General features: G+C 35.8%; 2 protein-coding genes across 4 annotated transcripts; one reads left to right on the plus strand and one right to left on the minus strand.

The window, feature by feature from the left end:
• Positions 1 to 173: 173 nt before the first annotated feature.
• On the minus strand, positions 174 to 4,086 carry trmo (tRNA methyltransferase O). 2 transcript variants are annotated; one of them, XM_051898537.1, is made up of 6 exons: positions 3,826 to 4,086; positions 3,576 to 3,730; positions 3,100 to 3,274; positions 2,258 to 2,415; positions 550 to 1,086; positions 174 to 470 (listed from the first exon to the last, which is right to left on the minus strand). In XM_051898537.1, exons 1-6 carry the CDS (start codon positions 3,912 to 3,914, stop codon positions 241 to 243), a joined length of 1,344 nt encoding a protein of 447 aa, XP_051754497.1. In that variant the 5' UTR covers positions 3,915 to 4,086; the 3' UTR covers positions 174 to 240. The 2 variants fall into 2 exon arrangements, with proteins under 2 accessions (XP_051754497.1, XP_051754507.1); XM_051898547.1 differs by lacking the exon at positions 3,826 to 4,086 and having other exon boundaries at positions 3,631 to 3,730.
• A 916-nt stretch (positions 4,087 to 5,002) lies between these two features.
• On the plus strand, positions 5,003 to 22,935 carry spag5 (sperm associated antigen 5). 2 transcript variants are annotated; one of them, XM_051898371.1, is made up of 26 exons: positions 5,003 to 5,189; positions 5,899 to 5,941; positions 6,035 to 6,151; positions 6,277 to 8,327; positions 8,412 to 8,601; positions 9,876 to 9,992; positions 10,079 to 10,171; positions 10,243 to 10,356; positions 10,452 to 10,571; positions 11,788 to 11,880; positions 11,980 to 12,114; positions 14,010 to 14,103; positions 14,192 to 14,339; positions 15,764 to 15,814; positions 15,909 to 16,083; positions 16,193 to 16,326; positions 16,420 to 16,588; positions 18,345 to 18,468; positions 18,840 to 18,926; positions 19,949 to 20,075; positions 20,807 to 20,939; positions 21,103 to 21,183; positions 21,312 to 21,461; positions 22,068 to 22,142; positions 22,422 to 22,502; positions 22,615 to 22,935. In XM_051898371.1, the coding sequence occupies exons 2-26, from the start codon at positions 5,915 to 5,917 to the stop codon at positions 22,684 to 22,686; spliced, it is 4,758 nt and encodes a 1,585-aa protein (XP_051754331.1). In that variant the 5' UTR covers positions 5,003 to 5,189; positions 5,899 to 5,914; the 3' UTR covers positions 22,687 to 22,935. The 2 variants fall into 2 exon arrangements, with proteins under 2 accessions (XP_051754331.1, XP_051754325.1); XM_051898365.1 differs by having other exon boundaries at positions 5,004 to 5,189; positions 6,274 to 8,327.
• The last annotated feature ends 2,109 nt before the right edge of the window (positions 22,936 to 25,044 follow it).

A 25,044-nucleotide genomic window follows, 5' to 3' on the forward strand; every position in this document is an offset into this window, starting at 1 on the left:
AACCATAACAATATCTTCAGATGTTTTACAACATATATGACATTATTTCTTATGTGGAACATATTTTGAAGAATGTTTGTAACCAAACAGTTTTGGTGAACACTGACTTTCACATATGGACAAAAAACACTGTATGGACATTTCTCAAAATAGGTGAGTAAATGATGACAGAATTTTCACTTTTGGGAGAACTATCCTTTAATTCATTTTTATTGAAAGTGTAGGAATCCGACATAAACCTCAAACATTTGTGATTTCTGAACTCTGCACAGGTTTGACTCTCACAACCTCAGCAAAATTATCTCCAAACCAGCAGGTGATGTCAGCTGTGTCCAGGGTAAAGAAGAACAGGCGGTCTTGACAACGTGTGCGACGATATACTGATCTGGGGTCAGCTGACAGAATGCCGTGGATTGCTGCCACTGCTTCTTCTGGTCCTTTCAAGAACTGGAACTTTGGTCTTGTGCTGTCTATTAAATCAGAAGTCAATTAGAAAAATGACAATTGCCTTCATTAGAAAAACACTCAGGTATCAGAATCAAATAATACCTGTACTGTCACAGGGAACAAACTCCTTGAGCTCTTTTTCAGCATTTGCAGTAAATCGCACATCTAGGTTACTGACAGGAGGAGCCCTGACCCAGGCAGCAATTGTACTGTAGTCCTCATGGCCAAATTTGAGACTGGATGAACTTAAAGGGTTTGTACCCACTGAACTGCCTTCAGGAGCATCCGTGTTTTTGTCTCCATCTGTATTCTCTGTGAAAAGCTGTCGCTGTTTCAGATAGTTTTTAACGTCTGCAAGTACATGAGTCACTTCACTGGATCCAGACATTTCTGAGCAAGAGAAATCTGAAGCAGTGGCTGGACAAACACTGAGCTCTGAGGAAGGTTCAGATGATGCCTCTAAGGTGTCCGGTTCTTCATCTAGATCCATAGTGTCTGTGAATAACGATGTTTGTTTATATTCACTGTTGGTGTCATCTGTCCTTGTTTTAGGAGAATCATAGTCTGGAATATATGGCTTGATGTCCAGGACAGGTGTTCCAGCAATAATATCAATCCCTGACAAGTGAAGTGTATTCCCTGGAAAATCAAATTATAAATGATTACTATACTAAATGCTATATACAGCATGTTAAATGATCTTATGAATGTAAAGAAAACATTTTCATATTGTAAACAGGCTATCATATGGACTATGATAAAGTTGATGTTACACTAGTTGTCCCATTAAGATGAAAGTCATTGTCCGTTTTCATTACAGCTTGTGATTAAAGTTGATGGCCTACAGTAAAAATAAAAAATCTGTTTTCACTGTGAAACTGTTTCCTCTGAATTTTTTTTTTTTACAATGCAGTACATCTCTGCACAATATATTGATTCTATCCATGTTAATTTAATAATAATAATAATAATAATAATAATAAATAACAACACAACAACCTGATCTGATTAACAGTTGTTTTCAACTGAAAACTATTAAACATAATTTTCATCAATTGAGATTAAGCTGAAATAAAAATATAAACATAAGATAAACTTAATTAGAAATGTCACCTTGCCAACTGAAATAAAATTTAAATATAAAATAAAAGTACTAAAATTACTACAAGTGAAATAAAGATAAATCTACAAAGAAATAAGGCAAAAACAAATACATTTGAATTCAAAATATTAATAAATACTATAATAGTATATAAATGATACTAAAATAACACTGCAAACAATGCTTGACAATCATTTATTAGAGCAGTGGTTCTCAACCTTTTCAACTCCACAACATTATTTAAAGGCCCCATGAATTTTCCTGTTGTTCATGATTTACTGGATAAGGATTAAAGATAAGAATTAAAAAAACAAAACAAAAAAAAACTTTTTTTTTACTCAAATTCTTTTGACTCAAAATAATTTTTTACTTTTGATAGCTAAGCATAACTAGATTTCTCCCAAAATGCTCATGGAGTTTTTACAGAATTTATTAAATTACACTTTTAAAAAAGTGCCTTGGCTCATATATCTAGACATTGGAAACCCTGGCTCTTCAAATAAATAAACACAGTTGTTAAGAGGTAAATTTGAAATAATAAATATTTATTATAATATAATAAATTATTGATATTTGGTTGTTTCGTATCTCTTCAATGCTTATTTTGTCTTACTTTTAATAATCAAGTCATTTTGATGCCCCCTTGGAAGTTTGCTGGATTGAGAACTGCTGTCCTAGAGTTCATAAAGTCCAGTAAAGTTGTGGTACCTGTGATTCTTTCTAGCTTTGCCAAAGTCAGTCCCAAAGCATTGGGCCTGTGGGGGCTACGGGTGGAGTATACCCCCACCCTCTGGCCATTCAGACGGGGCGGCTTTACTTTGGCTTTATAGCTCATTTTCCCATTCTTATGGAAAAGGAAAATGATCCTGAGAATGTGAAAGAAAAGACAAAAGAGTTCACACAAATGTGTACTTAACTTTCAATTGTCATTAATTAGGTCTGGCCACTTGTCAGGCTTGTCTAGAAACATTAGCAGGCAACCATCAAAAATACTTCTTATAATGGCTAAACCCATTCGCTTTTGATTTTGCATGATCACCATTATCTCTTACACCACACTGCTATTTAGAAAGTGCAGCTCAGTTAAACTATTGTTTCTATTGTCTTAACGCTCCAACTAAGCTCTGAGGACAGTGGTGAACGTTATGCTTTTGCTACTAGGCTTGCAATGGTATGAGATTTTCATGGAATGGCAACTGTCTCAGAAAATATCATAGTTTCATGGTATACAGTATTACACAATTATTATTTTTTCAGCTACATACATAAAAAGTAACATTTACCGTTTTTCTTTACATTTTTGTGAGCAAAATCCAGCCATTTCAATAGGAATACACGTGTACAGGAATTTTGTGTGAGGATGAAAGATTTCGCAATGGGTTGAAGTTGGTCAAGCGGATTTGCCACATTGACAAACAGAAAGCTGCTTAGTTTATAAGTGACTGACTTCTGTCTGTCATTTTATTTGTCAATATCCTAGGTAAGAAATTTTTTAATACCTTGGTATACCATGAAACCGTTATACCACTGCAAATCTATTTTCTACACACCAGATATGGGAGTATTGTTCCAATCCAACTAAAGAATGATCAGGGTTATTGAAGACTGATGGTTCTATCTTTAAGCTGGCCTGTGAAGAACTGCATACTGTGGGTTGTCGTGGAGTGCCAGTTTTTACTGCAAAACATGAGCTGATGTATCCAATAGGTACCGTCTGAATACGCCCTGGGATGATAAAGACAGACACATTTGGTTTAGACATACTTCATAACATATGACATGAAAACAAGATAGGTTAGTAAACATGGCAACGACAACATCTGGACCCATAAAGGGACTCTTTCTCCATTGACAACCATTCAAAGTTTATTCATCCAAAGACTATTCTGACAAAGTTCAGCAACAGACAACAAGGTACACAGCAGTTTTCATTTACATCACACTTACACATACTGTCTACCCAAGGTCGACTGCTGTATCAAAAGTTAAAGTGTCAATCAATGTGTGACATTAAATACATTTTTACCTTGTTCTAATAATTGATTCATTCCACTGGGGCTCTGAGACGGACTTTTGCTTACTAGTTGTAATCTGTCATCGTGTTTCATACAGTCTGTCAGCATGGACTGAAGAGATGACATCTGCTTCCTATGTGCTCGTATGGATCCATCCATCTGCTGTCTGTTTGATCAACAAACCATTACATTAATGGAGGAAGTTACTTTTCATAGTGATCATATGTCATATACGATAATCATGCTGATTTGAGAACCTACCTGAGATTTTTTATCTCTCTTCTCATTACTGATGCCTGCTGTGTCAGTTTTCTGACTTGTTCGGCACAACTACACACTGGTAGCGACATTTTACCGATAGTAACTGTATAACTGAAAGCCTTATACACTTCAGAAATTATTTTATGTGATGACAAACTCGTTTGTTTGTTCCATCAGTTTCACTGCTTCACTGACTGCAATACGAACACGTGTTTCGCCATTGGGCGGAAAATGTTGGACGACCAACTACTTTCAAGGAATGTAACTCTACTGGTGTATTATACCGCCACCTACTGTTTACTGTGCAATCAACACGCGCCATCTATCTAAGTTTTAATTTCCTTATACTGACCTCCACTGACAAGAAAAATATCTGCTAAAGCATCTCACGTGTTTCTTGGATATAAATGTCAAATTTGGAAAGCGAGGAAAATAATTTGTTTATGTCAATGACACGATGGCATTTTTTTTGGTCCGGATTTATCTTTCTGACTTTTTTTTTAATGTTTTTGAAAGATGACCTTTTACCTATACTGCATTTATTTGATTACAAATACAGCAAAACAGTAATATTGTGACAATATTACAATTTAAAATAACTGTTTTCTTTTTTTTAGTATATTTTAAAATGTAATTAATTCATGTTATGGCAAAGCTGAATTTTTAGCATCATTACTCAATTCGCAGCTCTAATATGCTAATTTGGTTCTCACGAAATATTTCATATGATTTTTCAGTTGTGCTAGTATGGTGGGGCATAAATTCAAAACTGCTACGCTGTGTGCTCTCAGATCGAAAAAAATGATTGGAATTCTTGAAAAAAAAAAAAAAACTATTTACTTCACATAATTTAACAAGTCTTTTTTTTTTTTTTGTAGAAAATGTCTAACTGATGTACAAAAATGAAAAATGTTTCCTATGAGACACACGGATGTTAACCTCCAGGGGGCGGTTGGGGTACTGTAAAACGGTTAAATAAAATCCATAATCACAAACGTGATAGCAGTCTACAGAACGCAATCTGGGTTTTGAAAAATAATGTTCTATGATCTTAATGGTTTTTCGTAAAAAAAAAAATAAAATAAAAAATTGAAGAAAGAATGCAGTAAGGAAAAAAAGGAAAAAATATTTAACAACAGTCCAGTAGGTGGCACTGTGCATTAGCCATGCGCATAGCCAATAAACCAAAGAAGAAATGCGTTTCCGTATGTTACGCGGTGGTTTTACCCAATGAGGTGGTTGTGCGTTTTATTTTGAACGTCGTAGTGGCGGTTAAGTCGATAACCTTGTTTTTTTTAGTACTCAAGTCAGACTCAGAATCAAAATAAACAGTAACGTTAATAGAGCGCTTATGAGACGCAAAGGTAAGAATTGAAGAAGGAACATACTTAATTACGAGTGTAATCATTAATAATATTTTGTGTTAGTCGATGTCGTTTGTCCAATTTGCTTTATTATTCTGTAAAATAAAGACTGTTTCGGAACTTAACCGAGTTACCTACCTAAACAGTATTTAATCAGCATTTGATATGCACCTTTGACAGTCTGCTGGCTATGCGTTGAGACAGCCAAGGTTGACATTTCTTGAGCAAGCATCCTGCAAGCAGTGAAGTTTGTGTCTTAATGATCTTGTATATTTATGAAGATATGAACCCGTAAAACTACTTAACGTACTTTCTGTGGAAAAAGGAACCTCATTTCAACAATTTGTACGCAGATGTGAGAAATGGGTATAATATTGTATATTTAACTTAAATGTAATGTAGTTATCTCCGCTAGTAGTGAATCTAAACAAGATTTATGCAAATCGTTTATAAAACGTTTATAGATGTTCCTTAAATATTTACTTGCTATTACTTTTGTTGTTTACGGATGATAGGCTCTATTTACATATTTATCAGACTCTTGTCAAAATGAAATCAACATGAATGTTGAAAATTGCTGATTTATGCTGTTTGCTTGTCGATGATGATGTAAAATCATAATGTTTATTATTTTTTCGTGTTCTTTGAGAAGTTTGCTTGTTGAATCATCTTGTATTAATACATCTGTTTAACTCTTGTGTGATTGCAGAAATTAATCTAAAAACATGTCATCTGTCAGTGGCTTGTCAAACGTGAGTACTCCATGCCCATGCTTATTAGATCTATAAAAAAGAAATGTATTGTTCCTAATATCAGTATGACTAAGTTTATGTTCTGTATTTCAGCCCAAATCAGAGAGAGTCCCGCTCAGAGATGTACAGAATGAACTGCTGAATTTGCAGGACTCTCCAACTCTGATGCTTAAACATGTGTCAAAGCATGAGAGGGACTCTAAAATGAAGGTATGAAGTCATTCATTCAGTGCTTTTAGTTCACTTGCTTTATCTTTCAACCTTCTGTGATGTCTAGTTCATAGGAATAAAAATAAGGAATTTTACTATTATTACGATATTTTGTTTTCCAGCAGCATGAAGTTGTCCCTGATGAAAATCTAAGCTTAACTATCACAACAGAGGTCCATAATGATGATGTTGGTGCCACTGATGAACATCAAGATGTTATATTAAAATCCTTTGTGTGTCTTCAAGGAGAAGTCGTAGTTGAGGATGAATCTTTAAAGTCAGATGAGTCTGTTCTCATCAGTCGTCTGGCACTGAAGGATAATGACCCTCTTCAAAGTGACCCAAATGAAACTGCTGAAGCCGAGGGCACGGAGGATAATCAGACCAGTCAAGAGCATGTTGATCATCCATACTATTATAGGAGTAGATCTACTGGTTCAGATGCTTCATCTATACTGTATCAGGGGGAAGAGGTTTCCACCTGTGAGCTGGGAAATGTCACATTCAAATCCCTCATGTGCTTAGGTGGAGAGATTCAGGTTTCAGATTGCTCCGCCATCTCTGATGAATCGATTCTCATAAAGGATCTAACATCAGGAAATCACTCACAATGTAAAAATACTCCTGTTTCTGAAGTGGACACAGAGGCTGTATCAGTAAACCCTCAACCTTTGGGCCATTCTTACTGTATTTGGAAAAACCATTTGTCTTTATGTGAAGATAGTAGCACCATCAGTACAGTCAATGCTGAAGATGCTTCTCTTTCAACTTTCGGAGACATTGGAGGTACTCAATGCAAGACTAAAAATCTAAACAATCACAAGCACACTGAGCTCGCTGAAGGATATCATGACGTGTCATGCAGAAAAGAAGAGATCACATTTAAAAGCTTGTGTTGTTCTGGGGTTGAAATAGAAATTGCTGATTTATCCAAGGTGTCAGAAATGTCTGTGCTCATAGAAAATCTTGCTGAAGAACAAAGTCTGCTTTGTTTAAATGACATCAGTGAAAATGACGGTCAAAGCTTTGCTGCTTTGGCACCTGGAAGCAAGCATGTTGACCATATGTACTGCCATACTAAAGAAGAGTCACAGGTCCTAAATATGTCGAGCGCTGAAAATGAGGTCTCTTCCAAGTCACAGCTTTCCTCAGCAAGTCTTTTGGAAAAATCTGGAAATACAATTGGTAATACAACATCAACTACTGGAAACATAGAGAAAATGTATGAATCAGTCACATGCCGTGAAATGGAACCATCAAAGATGGTTGCTAGCAAGGAGTCAAGCCAAAACTTGTCAGCACTGAATAGTGAAAATAAAATGGAAAGTACAGATGCTGTACCATTAAATGATAACGATGACATACTTAAGGTGCCCAAGGTTTACTCTTCTATCATGTCCGAAAAGAATGTGGAGGAGCATCTTGATCAGCAGTTTCTGCCAGAAAGGGACATGGCAGTTTCACATTCTGAGGAAATCCTTTGTCCTCAAGGTGCTTCTTTTGAAAATGTTGCCCATACAGTCAGCATTCTCAAAGATAAGACACTGGATTTCAAGGATGAGGAGATCCACTCAGAGATTGAAGTTATGCGGTTGTGTGATAGATCTGGTGAAGCTGCATCAGTTCATCAAGATCTTCCTAGTGCTCTTGTTCTAACAGGTTCCTGCACTCCAAAGACACCCACCCTACGCAGGAGTGTTTTGAATGACCACACAGCCGATAACTTAATGAGCCATCTGTGGCCTGAGCTCCCGGAGAGTCCCATGCCTCCTCCACTCTTGAACTCCACATCCCTGGCCAATGCTTTGAGCTACACACCTGTTCCTCCAGACCCACCCAAGAAAACGGCTGTGGAACCTAAATTGGCTTCTGCAGACCATCAGAAGCTGTTCAGTGCACCTCCAATTGTGGGCAATGGGCCTCTACAGGAACAGCTCAGACAGATGGCTGAACTGTTAATGGTTGCATCAGGAAAGGTGGTTGTTCCTGCTTCAGCACCAGTGAATTACCACAATGCTTTAGTGGGCACTTCTCCAATAGCGATGCGTAGCGCATGTGTGGGGAGCACCCCGGTTCAGCGGATGGAGCGGAGCGTTAATACTTCAGGAGCCATGGAGTTTTTAAAGGAAGTTTATGTTTCTGATGCCAGCACTTCAACAGACTCTCTGCTTTGGAAGTAAGTAAAGATAAGCCAATAAGCATTAATTATTGACTCTCTGTTGATGATCCTAATTGTCTCTGTGTGACTTCTTCTTTGAAGCCTTACTCCTGGAAATCTGGAGCATTTGTCTAGATCAGAGTTGGAGCAGAGACTGACTTCAACACTCATCATGGTGGAGGTTCTTTCCCAGCAGCTCACTTCTGCACGGGCTCATAATCCGAACAAAGACACTTCTCCATCTGATCTCAGAGATAAACTCATCCAGACGGACCACACTGAGCTCAAACAGGTAACCCATAGCCTAACATGTGTTGTATCCAGGTATGATGCCAAGTTTCCAGCATTTCCAGCAGGGCGATAAAACTGTGTGTGTGTGTGTATATATATATATATATATATATATATATATATATATATATATATCACACACACACACACACTCTCACAATACTCAGCGTAAATGAGTACACCCCCACAAGTAACATTTCAAACAATATCTCAATGAACACAAAAACAATTTCCAAAATGTTGACAAGACTAAATTTAACATAACATCTGTTTAACTTATAACATGAAAGTAAGGTTAATAATATAACTTAGATTACAGATTTTTCAATTTTACTCAGATTAGGGTGATGCGAAAATGAGTACACCCCACAACAAAAACTACTACATCTAGTACTTTGTATGGCCTCCATGATTTTTAATGACAGCACCAAGTCTTCTAGGCATGGAATGAACAAGTTGGCGACATTTTGCAACATCTATCTCTTTCCAAGCTTCAAGAATGACCTCTTTTAGAGACTGAATGCTGGATGGAGAGTGATGCTCAACTTGTCTCTTCAGAATTCCCCATAGTTTGTTCAAATGGGTTCCGATCAAGAGGCACTGAATCACTTTCATCCTGTTCTTCTTCAGAAATCCAACAGTGGCCTTAGATGTGTGTTTAGGATCATTGTCTTGTTGGAAAAGTGCACGACAACCAAGGGCACGGAGTGAATCAATAAGATCGCGTGAATGTTTGAATCAAGATTACGATCTTTTAACGATTAATCGTGCAGCTCTGTTACATTTTAAAAGATTAAGTTGTTAATGTTTTATGGACTTGTTTCATTAGACATGATTTTTGATGATGCATTTGTTTAAAATAAAACACAGAATAGTCATGTTTACACTTATTCTTGAGATCTAACAAACATGTGGAATTCATTTCTTTCCCCATTAATTGTATGAAATGAATATTGTGACAGATATCGTTATCTAATGATATCGAAAAAAGGCTGTGATAATATTTTTGGCCGTATTGCCCTAATTACCAGTTGTTTTTTTTTCTGACCACGCTGAAAGTTTAGTGCTGTACTAAGCTGCTTATTAGAACATTGGTTATCAAATTGACTATGTGGATGGGATTTTGGACCAATGAGATTACTTAATTACTTAGCCAGAGGAATAATCAAAGCTCCACAGAAACCTTTCTGTTAAAAAAAAAACAAAAAACAAACAAAAAAAACACTCTGAATATGTCTGGTTTTAATTTGTCTTTATCTTGTCTTTATTTGCCAGAATGGGACTTACAGAGATTTGTATGAGACTGCCCTGGAGAGAATTCAGAGTCTTGAGCATGATCATGAGGTTCTTCAAACTTTACATAATGGCATTCAATCAATGCGAGTTGGGATGGTGAGACATTTTATAATCTTAAGTTTTCAAAGTTACACTTTCATCTCAAAATTTAAAATGCTTAAAATGTTATAATTCTTCTACAGAATTCATTTAAGTCAATCACAGAGGATGCCATCTTTAAGATGAAACAGATTGGAAAAACTGTTAGTGTTGATCAGGAAACTTTATCTAGACAGGTAAGTCAAAGACCTTCATAGAAGATCTTTGCCAAGAAACATAATCATAATAATAAGTCTGTATTATGTAGGCCAGTCAGATGAAGTCTCTTTATGGGAGGTACAAGGAAGCGCTCCATAGAATGGAGCAGAAGATGAAAGACATGAAACATCGCATGGATGAGTCTCTAAAGGAGAAAGAAGCGGTGAGATGACATTTTATTGGTTTTGCTGAGGCTTAAGAACACAAGCTGTGATCTTAGCCTGTCCTCTTATCCTGTTCATATGTCTTTGTGTGTAGGCCTTCAGTGTAACACAGCAGTTGAGGGATTACCATACTGCTCAGGTGGCAGAACTAGAGCACACTGTTGGGTCTCACCAGGAACTGATGTCAGCCCTCAAACTGGCCTACCCACCACTGGTCTGCTCATATTGCTTGCATCTCTACCTCAATTTATATGAAAATATAATATCCCCTTTAGCTTAACTCTTTCCCTGCCAGTTTTTTTTTTTTTTTTTTTTTGCCAGCGCCAGCATCAATTTCACAAAACTTTCATGGCCCCCAGAATATTTTGTTGTATGAATATCTGAACATACATTATATCAAAAGAAAGAACAGAGCCTCTGCTTTAAAAAAAAAAAAAAAAAAAACTTTTTTTTTTATCAACTTGAATGTGGGTAAGTTTCATAAAAACAACATTTTGAACAAAAAGCTAAGAAAATTGCATTTTTGTCAAATACTTAATCCTGATTGGATGCAAATCAGATGGAGTAGATCGAGTTCAACAACACTCTAAACAATTGTTTCATTGGTTCGACATTTCATTCTGTAACATGAGTAGGGCTGTATGATTAACAAAAATCATACTTGTCAATTATTCCCTTGAAATTATAATTGCAATTATTAATTACGATTATCACAATTTACTTTGAATAATGTTTTGAATAGCTTAATGCCATTAAAGTGTAATAACAAGCTGAAAACACTCTTCCTGAAAAACTTTTATTGCTTTTCTATAGCATTAAGCCTCAAATGTCAAATAGACATTGGTTTGGTTTCTTATTTAAATAAAAAAAAAAAAAAAAAATGCATGTTATTATAATGTTATACTAAAACTAAAATTAAAACAATGGGAAAAAAAACCTTAAGATAACCTGTAGAGGGAAAAAAAAAAAATCTTAAGCACACAGAATAATGTAAGTGGCCTTTTTTTTGTAATTGCGCCTTTGAATGATTACATAATTGTGGCATCCGTAATTGTAATCACGATTACAAATTCGATAAATTGTGCAGCCCTAAATATGAGGCAGTTTTGATTTATATGCTGTTGAAGGTTTAATGACCACGTTAGCTTACATGTGCATAAGCAATTTTCTGTCACTTGTTTCTGCTTCTTTGCTTGTTTTTGGTTCTGGATGGGAGATTCTGTACTATTTCAGAAGATCCCTAGCGTATAACAGTGATGGCATTGAAAAACTTGCGGGAAGTGTTGTCATAAATGACGAAAAATCTCATCACTGGTGGTGAAAGAGTTAATAGTGACTACAGACAGTCTTGGCATGAATGTTTTCCATAATGCATGCTTGAATTTGTGTGTCATTTCCTTGTATTCTGAATGTAAATTGTGTAAACCTAGGTTGAACTGAGCAAGTCATACATGGAATCCATCAATGCAGCGAGTGTCCTTTTGAGAAGGAAGCATGAAGATCACATGAGCTTGTTAGCAGAGGTAAGACTTCACATGAAAATTAAAGTCACATGCAAAGTGTTGCTAACTCAGACTTTAAGTAGAAAGTAACAAAATTTGCCTTCTTTCCTCCATGGGAAGCTGAGAAAGGCTCAAGAGCTGGTTCATAGGATAAACCCAGTGCTTCACCAGCTCCATCAGAGGACTACAACCGCCGTGGAGCACAGCGAGCAGCATCTGGCAATGAGAGACAGAGCCATGGAAGAAAGAAACCTGGTTAGACATTTACCACTGAAATGAAATGAAAATTCTGTCAGTATTTATTCATCCCCAGTTCCATGTCTGTTAAATCTTAAAAAAGGAACCCAAAAAACACTAAGAAACAATCTATATGATAGCTTTGTGCGAAGAACAGACCGAAATTTGTGAGGAACCGATCCAATGACGTTATATTTGATTTTATAATAAGACCATCATTTTGACCAGCTACTGCATGTTAAGGTGCAGTCACATTTACCGTTGTTTGGCAAGCAGGTGAAATCCAGTTATTTAGGAATCCACGCTATCTGGAATTTCGTGTGAAGGCAAAGGTTCTCCCCATGCAGATTTCACAACTGGATCAAGGTGGTCACACGAATTCGCCACGTTGGCCATGAGAAATCTGCTTGGTTTGAACGTGACTTGATTTGTGAGTCGTGATTCATAGATTGCTACACTATTGACAGTAGAAAACAGAAAAATTTGTAGAAATGTCACTGATGTGACTGCACCTTTAGTTGCAGATTCTTCGCTTCCCACTGGCATTAACTGCTGTTTGCTGACTCATAATTCATATAACATGCTGTGCAGACATACCAAAAGACAATTGAGCTTCCAGTCTTTTCTATGCATCTCCATAGACTTTACAGATCAATGCTTTAAAATCGTGTCTCTGACAATATGCATATATATAAGGGTTAGTTCAACCAAAAATAAATATTGTCATTAATTACTCACCCTCATGTCGTTCCAAACCCATAACACCTTCGTTCATCTTCAGAACACAAATTAAGATATTTTTGATGAAATCTGAGAGCTCTCTGACTCCTCAATAGACAGCAATTTAATTTCCACTGTCAAGGCCTAGAAAGGTATTAAAGACATCATTAAAATAGTCCATGTGACTACAGTGGTTCAACCTTAATTTTATGAAGCGACGAGAATCCTTTTTGTGCACAAAAACAAAACAAAAATAACGACTTTATTCAACAATCTCTTCTCTTCCCTGTCAGTCTCCTACCCAGTTGACGTGGTAAGCACAGTGCAGCGCTTCCATGTTTATGTACTAATGCTGGCTCAGTATTGGCCAAAGCTGTACACAAGAGCAGCACGACTCATGCGTGTGATGCTGACGCAGGAGCCGGCCAGTAATGAGTCGGCATTCTGACGTAGAATATGGAAGCGCTGCACTGTGCTTACTACATCAAATGAGTAGTAGACTGATAGGGAAGAGAAGAGATTGTTGAATAAAGTCGTTATTTTAGTTTCGTTTTTGCGTCAGAGTCGGAGAGCTCTGGGATTTCATCAAAAATATCTTAATTTGTGTTCTGAAGATAAACGAAGGTCTTACAGGTTTGGAACGACATGAGGGTGAGTAATTAATGACAGAATTTTCATTTTTGGGTGAACCACAGTAAATCTTTTTTTTCAATGTATTATGAAATGTATGTCATACAGCCCTGCAGAACATGATCAATCCAATTAGTTTTTCTTTAGGACAGACTGTCCATACTGTCATTTCTTTCATTCAAATGATGAAATCAGATCAGTTTGTTCAGACAGTCTGGTCAATATCTGGTTCATTTGTTACCGTAGTAACAACTTCAGCTTCAGCACAGTGCCAAAAGACAATTTGAAAAGGAAAAAAAAAAACCAACTGTCATTGTGGAAAGATTCTAAATTTCATCTCGCTGCAGTAACAAACTTATGATATTCTCTGTCAGAAACCTTGTGTAAGAGGCAGGGTCAATAAATTGGTAGGTCAAAGCTTTGTGTTGGAAATGATAGAATATATCTACATCGTTCATAGAACTATTTCATCAAAGATCCCAAGAACCTCCATCCTAAGAACAGTAAGCATTTATTTTAAATGCAGTCTCTCTTTTTTAAATGCTGTTTCTGTAAATCCCCAGATGGAAAATGAACTAGAGCATGTGAGGTCAAGCTTGCAAGATGCCAGTCAACAGATTTCAGACTTAAAGATGCAACAGACCATCATGACTTCAGGTGTGACAGTGACTTACTTTGAATTGGCTTATTCTCTATGTAGTCAAAGGCGAGCTTTTGCTTGATTCTGCTGTGTGTGTTTGTTTAGAGATGTCAGTGCTGAGGGAGCAGCTGAATCAGGCAGAGGAGGAGCGTTTTCAGCTGCAGAGGAGAAGCACTGAGCTCTCAGCCACTGTTACGTCCACACTGGCCTCTTATGCCTTCCTAGAACAGACCCTCGCCTCTGAGACCAGCAAGTATGTTAAAAGAAAATGCACTTCTGGAATTTGCCTTTTGGAATTTAAACTGGTGGAGAAACTCACCTAAATGAATGGATGTAATTCAGATTTTTTACATATAACAACTGTGATTTTTATGTTTATACTGGAATCTAGAGCAGTGGTTCTCAATCAGGGGGCCAGGGGCCAAGTAGGAGGACTCAAGACAACTTAAATTGATTTAAAATAAGCCAAAATATGCATTAAAATAATCCAAAACAACTAAAAATCAAGATATTTCTTAATTAATCCTGAATCATCAATTCATGATTCTAGTGTCATCTAAGTCATATAAATGAATAAAATCTTATAACTACCATGCATTTTTGTAATGAATATACATTTTTCTAGTTATGCCAGCTCTAAAATACTGTACTGTGTAGAAATGTGAGTAAGCATTTTTTTTTTTTAAATCCCTATCCAGTAAATCACGAAAAAACTGTGAAAGTCATGGGGACTTTGAATATCGTTGTGGACAATGGGGGGGACAATTGGTGAAAACCACTTATCTAGAGTATGGAATCTTTGCTTTAAGTGTTATCATCAGACATCAAAAAATTGTAGTGTACAGTATACAAGATAGATAATTGTTTAGTACATTTCAAACCAGGAACAGAAATGGAGATCTGATCAAAAATACTAATCATATATTCATGAGAATGCCTGCACAAAACAGGCTACAAAATGTATATTAATGTAACGTCTAATTTTACATGTTCAGGTGTATTCATCATGGATGCAGTTTCTTGTTGCTGCTTTTTCTAAAAAGAAAAAAAAGTGTTTTTCTTTGCTCACCACTATGTGGGTCATCAGATAAAAAAAAAAACAACAAAAAAAAAACATTATGGACATTTCACACTGCACTTTCAAACTCTGCTTTTAACCCAATGTAAAGAAACACTTTTGATTCAGAAGCAGGGTTAGCATCTTTTTTAGAATGACCCAGGGTTGACTTTGTTGAGTGTGAAATCCCTAATATGTCAAATATTTATAATACATTTTGGCAAAATAAACCTTGTTAATCCTTTCACACTTGAAAAATGGGTTAAAACATATACAACTATTTTGTATGTTGATATGATTTTTCAGAACGGAAAATATAAACACCTAAATTATTAGGTTTTGAGCAACGTGATTGTGTAAATATAGTGTGAACTTCTACATTTACATTTAATTATTTAGCAGACGCTTTTATCCAAAGTGACTTACAAATTAGGAGAACAATAGAAGCAATCAAACCAACAATAGGACAACAATATGTAAATGCTGTCATAAGTCTCAGTTAGTTTAGCACAGTACATGTAGCAAGATGATTTTTTTTTTTTTTAAATAGATATAGAATAGCAAGTGTTAGTATTAATGGGTCAAGTGTTGACACAAATTATTTTATTTTTCTACTTTAGGTTGCAACAGTCAATGTGTGATGCACAGCAAGCTACTGAGAGAGCAAACTGGTATAGCTTCACAATTTAATTCCTCTTCTTTTGCTTATTGTTGTAAATAAATGTACAACAATGGACTTTTTAAATAAACAAATGCTTTTGGCAGTCTTGAAGAAGCGCTAGAAACATCCAGGAAACAGCTAGAGGAATATGAGGATGCTCTGTCGCAGAGAGAAACCCTGATTAAAGAACTCCACACTGAAGCTGAGATTTATCGCCGTCAGCTCGGTCAACTGGCTCAGCTGCAGACTGAACTCTCCAGTGCAAAAGAAATGAGTGAAGTGAGGAGTTATTTGACCTTTCACCATAAAACATTGTTAGTACATGTTCACAATACTTTTGCCATGCCAGTTCCTCTCACAATATTGGATATTTGTTTCGTTCTATCAGTTCCTGCAGGCAGAACATGAACTGGCACGGGAACAGATGGAGGAAAGTGAGAGGTTGCTGCGGTGTCACTTACAGGGCCTCAGAGAGAGAAACCTGGAGTGTGAAGACCTCAGACTAGCACTTCAACAACTGCGGTACGGCATATTCTTCTGTACCTACTGTCACTTTTTAGAACAAATATGTTAGAATAAATGTCTTTTTTCTGATGCTGTCTGTCCTCCACTAAGGCTTGAGAAAGAATCTCTTCAGGAAGAGCTGGACAGCACACGAGACAAAGCTCGCAGTATGTTGCTGGAACAAGGAGAACAGATGGCTCAGGCGTCTAATGATGTCCTGCTCCTAAACCACAGAGTTTCCTGTCTCACGAGTATCTTAAAGGAATCCCTAACCTCCAAGGTCCCTATGCTTCAAACTCCACTTGTCATAATATACATGCTTTGAATTACTCAAGATTAGACTTTTAAAGGTGCAATATGTAGAACTTTCTGTCCGCTAGAGGCCTATTCAAAACAAAAGGTGTAGCTTGATGACGCCAAGTTTGAGCGTAGAATCTTAGGACATGTGGTCTTCACCTCACAGCCGGTGGAAATAAATTGGGATAGGACTCGGGAAGAAATAATTTTCATGGATGCGATTATTAACATTACTGTAGTATGAAGCAGAGCAGGACCGAGTGTTGTGGGAGCTGAACGAGGCCGCTGGAGCGATTGCAACACACGCTGCAAGCAGCGGAACTTTTATTATGCCAGTCGCTGGCGCCGCTTCCGCTTTTCCAGTCATGAGTATGAGGTAACGCAGCTCTGTTTATCATATAAGATACATTTATGTGTGTTGAAAATGTTATAACGTTACTCTGTGCGTTCGCTCGGTGGCTGCTGTGAGACACTGTTGCACACTGCAGTAAGCTAGATCGATATTAGAATATCATATTAAATGCTGGATGGCTTGTGTTGATAAATGGCATGCAATTAATTTTAAAACGTATTGTATGATGCAGAAAATTCTGTATTACTGTTACTAAAAATAAAGCTGCATCTGATTATGCTATGTTAGTTACTTAACAAAATAGTGTTTTTCTCTGAGGCATGGTAAAGCATGGTACTCGCAAAAAATCAAGAAAATTAGATTTAAACAATAAGACTAAATGTGTTGAGCTATATAACAATAATTAGTTTTCTGTCTATAATTATATCAAAACAGTTGTTCCCTTGTCTGTTAAAACATGTAATATATTAAAGCGTCTTTGGTGTTTCCATGGTTTCTACAAAATAAAACTGGAAACCGAGGCAGACTGAGGGTTAACGCGGGTATGACGCAATTGACAGGCAACTCCTTACACATCCCGGAGCCTTGGTTAAAATTGCAATTTTCTCACGATTTACAAATAGTTGGAAACATTTGGGATATTGTAAGTACTCAAGTGAACAAAATACATAACACTGGCCTAGTGGTTTTTGGATATTTTTAATGCAAAATGCTTACATATTGCACCTTTAAAGGAATATTCCAGGTTAATAAAAAGAATCTTGGCTCCATCCATGTTAACAATTACCACAGACAATAAGTCTGATTCCATTCTCAATTCTGTAAAAGAAAAAAGTTTGCAGCAAGGTTATTTTAGTATTATTTATATACTATTACTACACTTTTTTTTTTTTTTTTTTTTTTTTTATAAATTTTGTTATGTGCATTTGTCATTTTTATTATTAATATTTTTTTTAATATTTCTATTTACCTTACTAATTTATCTAATTAATTTTAATTCAACTTATTTTATTCTAATTAGTTGTCATGGCAACATTTCTAGTTGTCATTCAACATTAACATGTAATGGCATGTTTTTTTTTTTTTTTAAGTTTTAAATTTATTTTTTATTTCATTTTCAATTAAAGGTGTGTGTGTGTAATATATATATGTTATTAACATTAACAACACTGGTTTGCAAGTTTGCACTTAATATGGAAGTTTATTGGTCTGAAATGACCTAATGGGTATTCTTTATTACAAATTCAGAATATATCCAAAATCCATAATAAATTCCATTAATATTATAGTCATATAATGTGCTCACATAAAATGTGCTTACACAACATTACAATATTATTATTTTTTTTTTTCTGAATAAATAACGTTGTTTTGCTGTCTTGCTCAGGAGTCAGAGTGCTCTGATAAGGCATTGCAGTCTCATCGACATCCCTCCAGCTCTTTTGTGGATTCTGTTATGGTGGCCATGATGAAGATGCAGGAACCTGAGACAGAGTCTCCTGAGGTTTCAGGTGCATTAATGTTTGGTGCTTGTTTTGCCTTATCAAGAATCAGTTCTAATGATGCATTGAGGGCAATCTTCTATTGTGTGTAATAGGTTTCTGAATACAAAACTTGTAAATAATCACACTCTGTGTGTGTGTGTGTGTGTGTGTGTGTGTGTGAATGTATTGGTGAATCAAAAGGCCTTAGAAGTATTCTGTAGGCCTATGGATGTGTACATTTAGGAATATGGCATAGAGACCCACACAAAACTATATTGATGTCAATTCTATTCTAATTTGTTCATTATATATTAGTCACTTTTACATCAATGGAAAATAGATCTGAGATTTATTTGTCATAATTGTGCAGCCCTCTTTTGTTGTCTAATGTTTTGCAGAGGAGAGGGAAGTGCAACTAGTTGGCATTGGCAGTGAAACCAGTGCTTTTACCCGAATACCCCCAACTACTCACACTGAAGTGAAAGGTATGTTCTTTACTGGATTATAACAGCCATATATCAGTACTCAGGTTAGATCTAAACTAGGGCTATCAAATTAAAATTTGAATTTTGAATATTTGTTGAATTTAAAATAAAAATCCACATTTGAATGCAACAACAGTGCATTCAAATTTTCAAAAATTTGATTTGAAATGCAAAGATGTCATTGTTGTTATAATGTTTTTGTTAGCCTTATCCAATTGAACCCACTAGATGTGGTGCTAGAAACAAAACAATAAAGAAATAAAATATTTTGCAGAAATAAAGCTCAATACATAGAAGATCTTGGTTATGTCAAAACCGTAACCAAGCCGCTCACACACACACACACACACACAACACATTTTCTGTGCTGCTTTTCCATTGTTTTCTATGTAAACATGCGCTAGACTGACATCATGGACAGTTGCACTCGCGTCTCACACAATAGAGCCGCATGTTTAGAAAGCCATGTAAAGTTAAAAGAAGTGCAACTTCTCAACGTCTCAACACTTTGTGCCCCCCCACCCCTCCTTAAAATGCAAAAAAAGTACTCTGTGTGATCAGCGCTTTGGCTCTTTGTATTAAACTATGCTTAAAAATACATGATGCTGTTATGTTCATAATTGTTTATGCAGTTTACCAAAATTATATTTAATTCATAAACTTGAGTTCAAAAGTTATGCACTTTTTTACAGTCATGTTATTTCATTGTTTTGAATAAACAATTATCAATACAATGCGGTGTATTAATAATTTTGCTCATTACGCCCTCTTGTGGCCTCAGAAAACAAGCCAAAAGCTTTTTTTCCTTGAACTGTAGTTTAGTTTTTCAGCCATTTTAACAGCCTTCATCTAAACAAGTGTTCATTTGCACTGATCAGGTAGCACTTACAGCTAACTACTTTTTTTATTTTTATTTTTTTATTTTTTTTTTTATTAAAATGTAGAAAGTTTTGGGTAGGTTTAGGGTTAGGGGCTAGAAAATACATACATTGATAATTATGTCTATTCTCATGTGTTCTCAGAGGAGAGACGGAGCCACGTGTTGGAGCTGTTGTCTGATTTTGGTGAGACCATCTCAGATCTTCAGCTAACCATAGACCAACTGAGAGTCCAGAAAGACACAGAACAGCAGACTTTGAAGCAGACCATGTGAGTTGACCACAAACAGACTCTGCGTTTTATATTTGAGTTAAACATCAAATCTATAAATCATACCTGAACAGATACTTAAACATCAAAGTACTGAATCTCTTTTTGTGTGTGTGTGTGTGTGTGTGTGTGTGTGTGTGTGTGTGTGTGTGTGTGTGTGTGTGTGTGTATCATACTAAGTGATTGTTTTTTGAAAATGTAAAAATTTAGACATTTTTCTGTGATGGGTAGGCTTCGGGTTATGGGATAGAAGAATATACAATTTGTACAGTACAAAAATCATGATGTCTATGAAATGTCCCCTTAAAACATAACTCAATATTTGTTCTTAACTGTCAAGTAATAAAAAATCTGTTTCTATGACAAAAAAACAAAAACAAAACACACATTTGACAGTGCTTATGCTGTAGGATGTGGTTGAGAGGGTTTTTTCGCTAGGACATAGCTACTTGCATTTTATTATGTACTAACGATTTTTGCATTTCCATTTTGAAAAATATCTCGAACCAACAGCAAGTGAGCAATTAAATGTTGCTGTTGTGATTTAAAATTGAAATGCTTCAGCCTTTCTCACATTCATTGTTGGACACCATATTTAGGTTTTAAATGAATCATTATTAATTTAAGTCAGTTGTCACTCAACTATGTTTTTATATGTATAGCAGAGCAGCATTACTGAAAAAGTCACAGTATTTACATAGTCATCTATGAGGGATTGCCTGCTGTTTCAGATATGGCCTGCAGGAGGCGCTGCAGGAAGAGTCTCAGAGATGCACACTGGAGGTCTCAGAGCTGAGGCAGAATGTGGACCGATTGCAGGCACAGGTGGAGAAGGATGCTTTGGTCCTGCAGCAGAAAGCTCAGGTAAACATTCATCTCGCTGATTTCAAAACAAATTTCATTGAATTTCCTAGGTCAGATTTCCAGGAGCAAAATTTTTTAATTCAGCTCTCAAGATTATGAAGCATAAAAGGTTTGAATGTGTGATTACCAGTACATAAGTCATATGTCTGTCTGTGCTCTTTAGGATGAAAGAAACCTGAGAAAGCTCTGCAATGAGATGGAGGAAAATCTGGAAGCGGCACACAAATACAGAGCAGAGAATAGTGTATGTATCCGCTGACTATATACTTTTTAGATTGATGGATCATTGATAGATAAAATCCTGTGGTCGTCAGTGCTGTTGTTAGATTGTTGTATAGTAACTAGCCTTTGCTCTGGTTGTGTGTGAAACAGGAGTTGCGTCGAGAAGTTGCTGATTTGCGTCGGCTGGAACAGCAGGCACAGGTGGAGGCTCAGGTCTTGAGGGAGGAGCTCAATCGAACAGGTGTCCAATCAGCAGCCAGCACCAATGCATTAGATGAAAGAATCAAACTGCTCAGAGAGGTATGGTAGTTCATCCAGTTTTTTCCTCTGTGACTAGCATAAAACATTAATCAATACTAAATATAAGTTTCACTTCATAGACGGTTTCATCGGACGTGAATGCGTTGCCTCTGGTTATGCGCCTGGCCTGAAGTTAACTTCCGGTGTGGGTTTGTAACTTTGTCGCATTTAAGTTCGGCCAAGTAACGGTTCTTTTCTTCTTCTGGTAACCCAAAATAATACTGGCTAGACATAGTCTTACCTTGCTAGCTAATGTAATCTACTTATTTTGCTTGTTATCAGAGATAATCTACTCTAGAGGGACTCTCTGATTCTTTGCGGAAGTCTAAAGGAAGTTAAGTATGGGCCAGTAACATTTGTTTATGTTGTTGCCGTTGAAACCGTCTATACCCCTCCAGCTGTCCAAAACCTAGTCTGGCTCGCATGCAAAAATAGGTTTCATTTAATGTCACTATGAAATAAAAAACAGAAAAAATAGTAAATTCATTAGTTTTAAGCAGTTCCCATTTAGACGTGTCTCGGAATCAGGATTTTGGAAATTAAAAAAAGAGCGAAAGAAAAGAAAAAAATCACCAAAAACACCACACATACACATTCTGTTCTTAGGTTGAGAAGCTTAAGGCAAATTTAATGGAAGCTGAGGAAAATCGTGCTAAGGTCTTGGAGAGGGCAAAACGACATGTAAGTCTTACCTGCTTTATTATTATTATTATTATTATTATTATTATTGCTATATTACATTAAATTAGTTTTTCCTATAGCAATATTAGAAATATTAAATGTATGTAAATGAAAATGCATAAATGTATGCATTTTCTCAGTAATGCTGATCAAATAAATGCTTTTTTGAGCATTTGATCAGAAAAGAGTTGATCAGAAAAAAATAGGCAAGTATGTTTAATGTCAATGTGTTCTTTTGATGTCATTTTTATTCTGTAATAAATGAATGTGGTTTTGTAGCAAAGGGTCCATGCCATGAACCAGAGTAAACTGGAGAGAGAACTACATATGCTTGATGATATGATTGAAACAGTGAGAAAGGTGAGGGGACACTTTAAAAAAAAAAACTACATTTACAGAAAACTACATTTATAATATTGTATGCATTGGAAATGTATTAACAAATGTACTCATGTACTTTTTTTTTCTCCAGACATTGTCCTCTATACCTGATCTTGTCAAGAGCTGTCCAGAACTACAAAAGCTTGTAGAATTTCTTGGATGAGTTAATTAAAATTCAAAAATGTCAGTTTAATTTTTAAATGCATAATTGTTGAATAAACTGGTTTCATGTTTTGTTTTTTTTTTTTCTCTCTCTATATGTTTCTATTTAAACTAAAGAAAAATCTTCAGACTACGTTTAGGGAAGTGTAGGTCAGTCAGTTCATTGTGTAAGATTCATTTTCCTCAATTTTGTTAGTGATAAAATGTATGGACACATTCTGTTTAATAAATGTTATTGTATTAATTTAAAGGTCTGTGTATGTGTATTAATCTATTAGAGTTATCAGGACGTCACTAACATTTGTGCTTTTTTAGCATTTTAAATTTCTTGTATTAAAGATTGGGTTTAAACAAACTTATGATTGAATGCTTTCTTTTAGTTGTTTACTCATAGTCTGAATCATATACATAAAGGCTGATTGATGAGCAGATAGTCCAGTAATTAATCATAGTTATTATCGTGCCAGTGCTTGTGAAAACCTGGTGAACGTTGTGATGTTTTAATCCACCCATTCAAGCACAATGTGTTACTCTGCTTCACTGATACTCAATACCTTGGTCTCTACTTTGGCCTGCCATATAAAACCTACGTAGTTGAGTGCTAAACTTTCCCTACTCACCATATTAAGACTTTTAGCTTTCCTCTATGCCTTTGTTGGATAAGTACAGATTTGTCGAATTTGTGACTAATACACCAGGACATGTACAATATGTTGAAAAATTCCATGTTAATCCTAGCGCAAACACTGCCGACTTCACAAGCTTGTCAAAAATGGCAGCATTACGCTCTACCCTGATCTTTGATTTATATAAGGATTTTTTTTTTTTTAAGGCTCAGGATGTTTTCAGTTTAATTGTTGGGTATTGGTCCCTTTTGTTTGGGTGCTGTTTATCATGTTTATTGCTGTATGTTTTATGCATTGCTTTTGATTTACAACTGGGTGTTTTTAAAGAGTTTGAAGGAGCTCTATTTATTTTTTTATTTTTTTTAACGTTAGTTGGTCTTTACCTACACAAAACTATTCTGCATCAATGACCTCGCTAGTATTTTCTATTTTGTCACAGCATGCATCTGCTATACTTTTATTGGTATATTTGTCTTTTAAGATTACCCCTTTTTAAAAACTTGAATGCATGTTTAAAAAAAGGAGAGTGATAGGACAGACATAAGTCTTCAGTGCTGTCAGATCACAACCTACTTTGTGCAGCTGGATGACTTAAATTCTAATAAAGCTCACCTAATTTAAGAGGCAAAAACAGTCCTGCACTCTTAAAAATGAAGGCACTTTATTGGCATCTATGGATCCATGGAGACTCTTTAACATCCATGGAAACTTTCCATTGCACTAAAGGTAATGGATTTTTTTTAAAGGTAGATTTTTTTTATTATTATTATTATTTTTTTTTTTTAGATGTTCTTCACCCTAAGAATTTTTTTATCTTTTAAGAACTGTTCACTGAAAGTGTTCTTTGGGGAACCCAAAATGATTCTTTATAATTTAGATGGCATCACAGCATGGCATCGCTGTGAAACTCCCCTTTTTGGAACCTATTTTAATTATTTTACCTCACCCTGTTTTTGCACTTATTCTGACCATTTTGTTGTCAATTAAATATGTGCATTGTAACCAACATTAAAAACCTGTTAAAACCAGCTGTTAATTTGCGTTCAACTGCATGCTATAATATTGTTTTAAATATTTGGCTGAAAGCTTAAAGGGTTAGTTCACCCCAAAATAATGTCATTTATTACTCACCCTTATGCCGTTCCACACCCGTAAGACCTTCGTTAATCTTCGGAACACAAATTAAGATATTTTTGTTGAAATCCGATGGCTCAGTGAGGCCTGCATAGCCAGCAATGACATTTCCTCTCTCAAGGTCCATTAATGTACTAAAAACATATTTAAATCAGTTCATGTGAGTACAGTGGTTCAATATTAATATTATAAAGCGACGAAAATATTTTTGGTGCGCCAAAAAAACTAAATAACGATTGTATAGTGATGGCCGATTTCAAAACACTGCTTCATGAAGCTTCGGAACATTATGAATTATTTGTATGGAATCATGATTCGGATCACGTGTCAAACCACCAAACTTGAAATCACGTGACCAAACCACTGATTCGACACAACAGATTCATAACGCTTCGAAGCTTCCTGAAGCAGTGTTTTGAAATAGGCCATCACTATCGTTATTTTGGTTTTTTTTGGTGCACAAAAAATATTCTTATCACTTTATAATATTAATATTGAACCACTGTACTCACGTGAACTGATTTAAATATGTTTTTAGTACATTTATGGATCTTGAGAGAAGAAATATTGCTGACTGAGCCATCAGATTTCAACAAAAA

Source organism: Ctenopharyngodon idella, chromosome 1 (genome assembly GCF_019924925.1).
Source record: "Ctenopharyngodon idella isolate HZGC_01 chromosome 1, HZGC01, whole genome shotgun sequence".
Taxonomy (NCBI): Eukaryota; Metazoa; Chordata; class Actinopteri; order Cypriniformes; family Xenocyprididae; genus Ctenopharyngodon; species Ctenopharyngodon idella.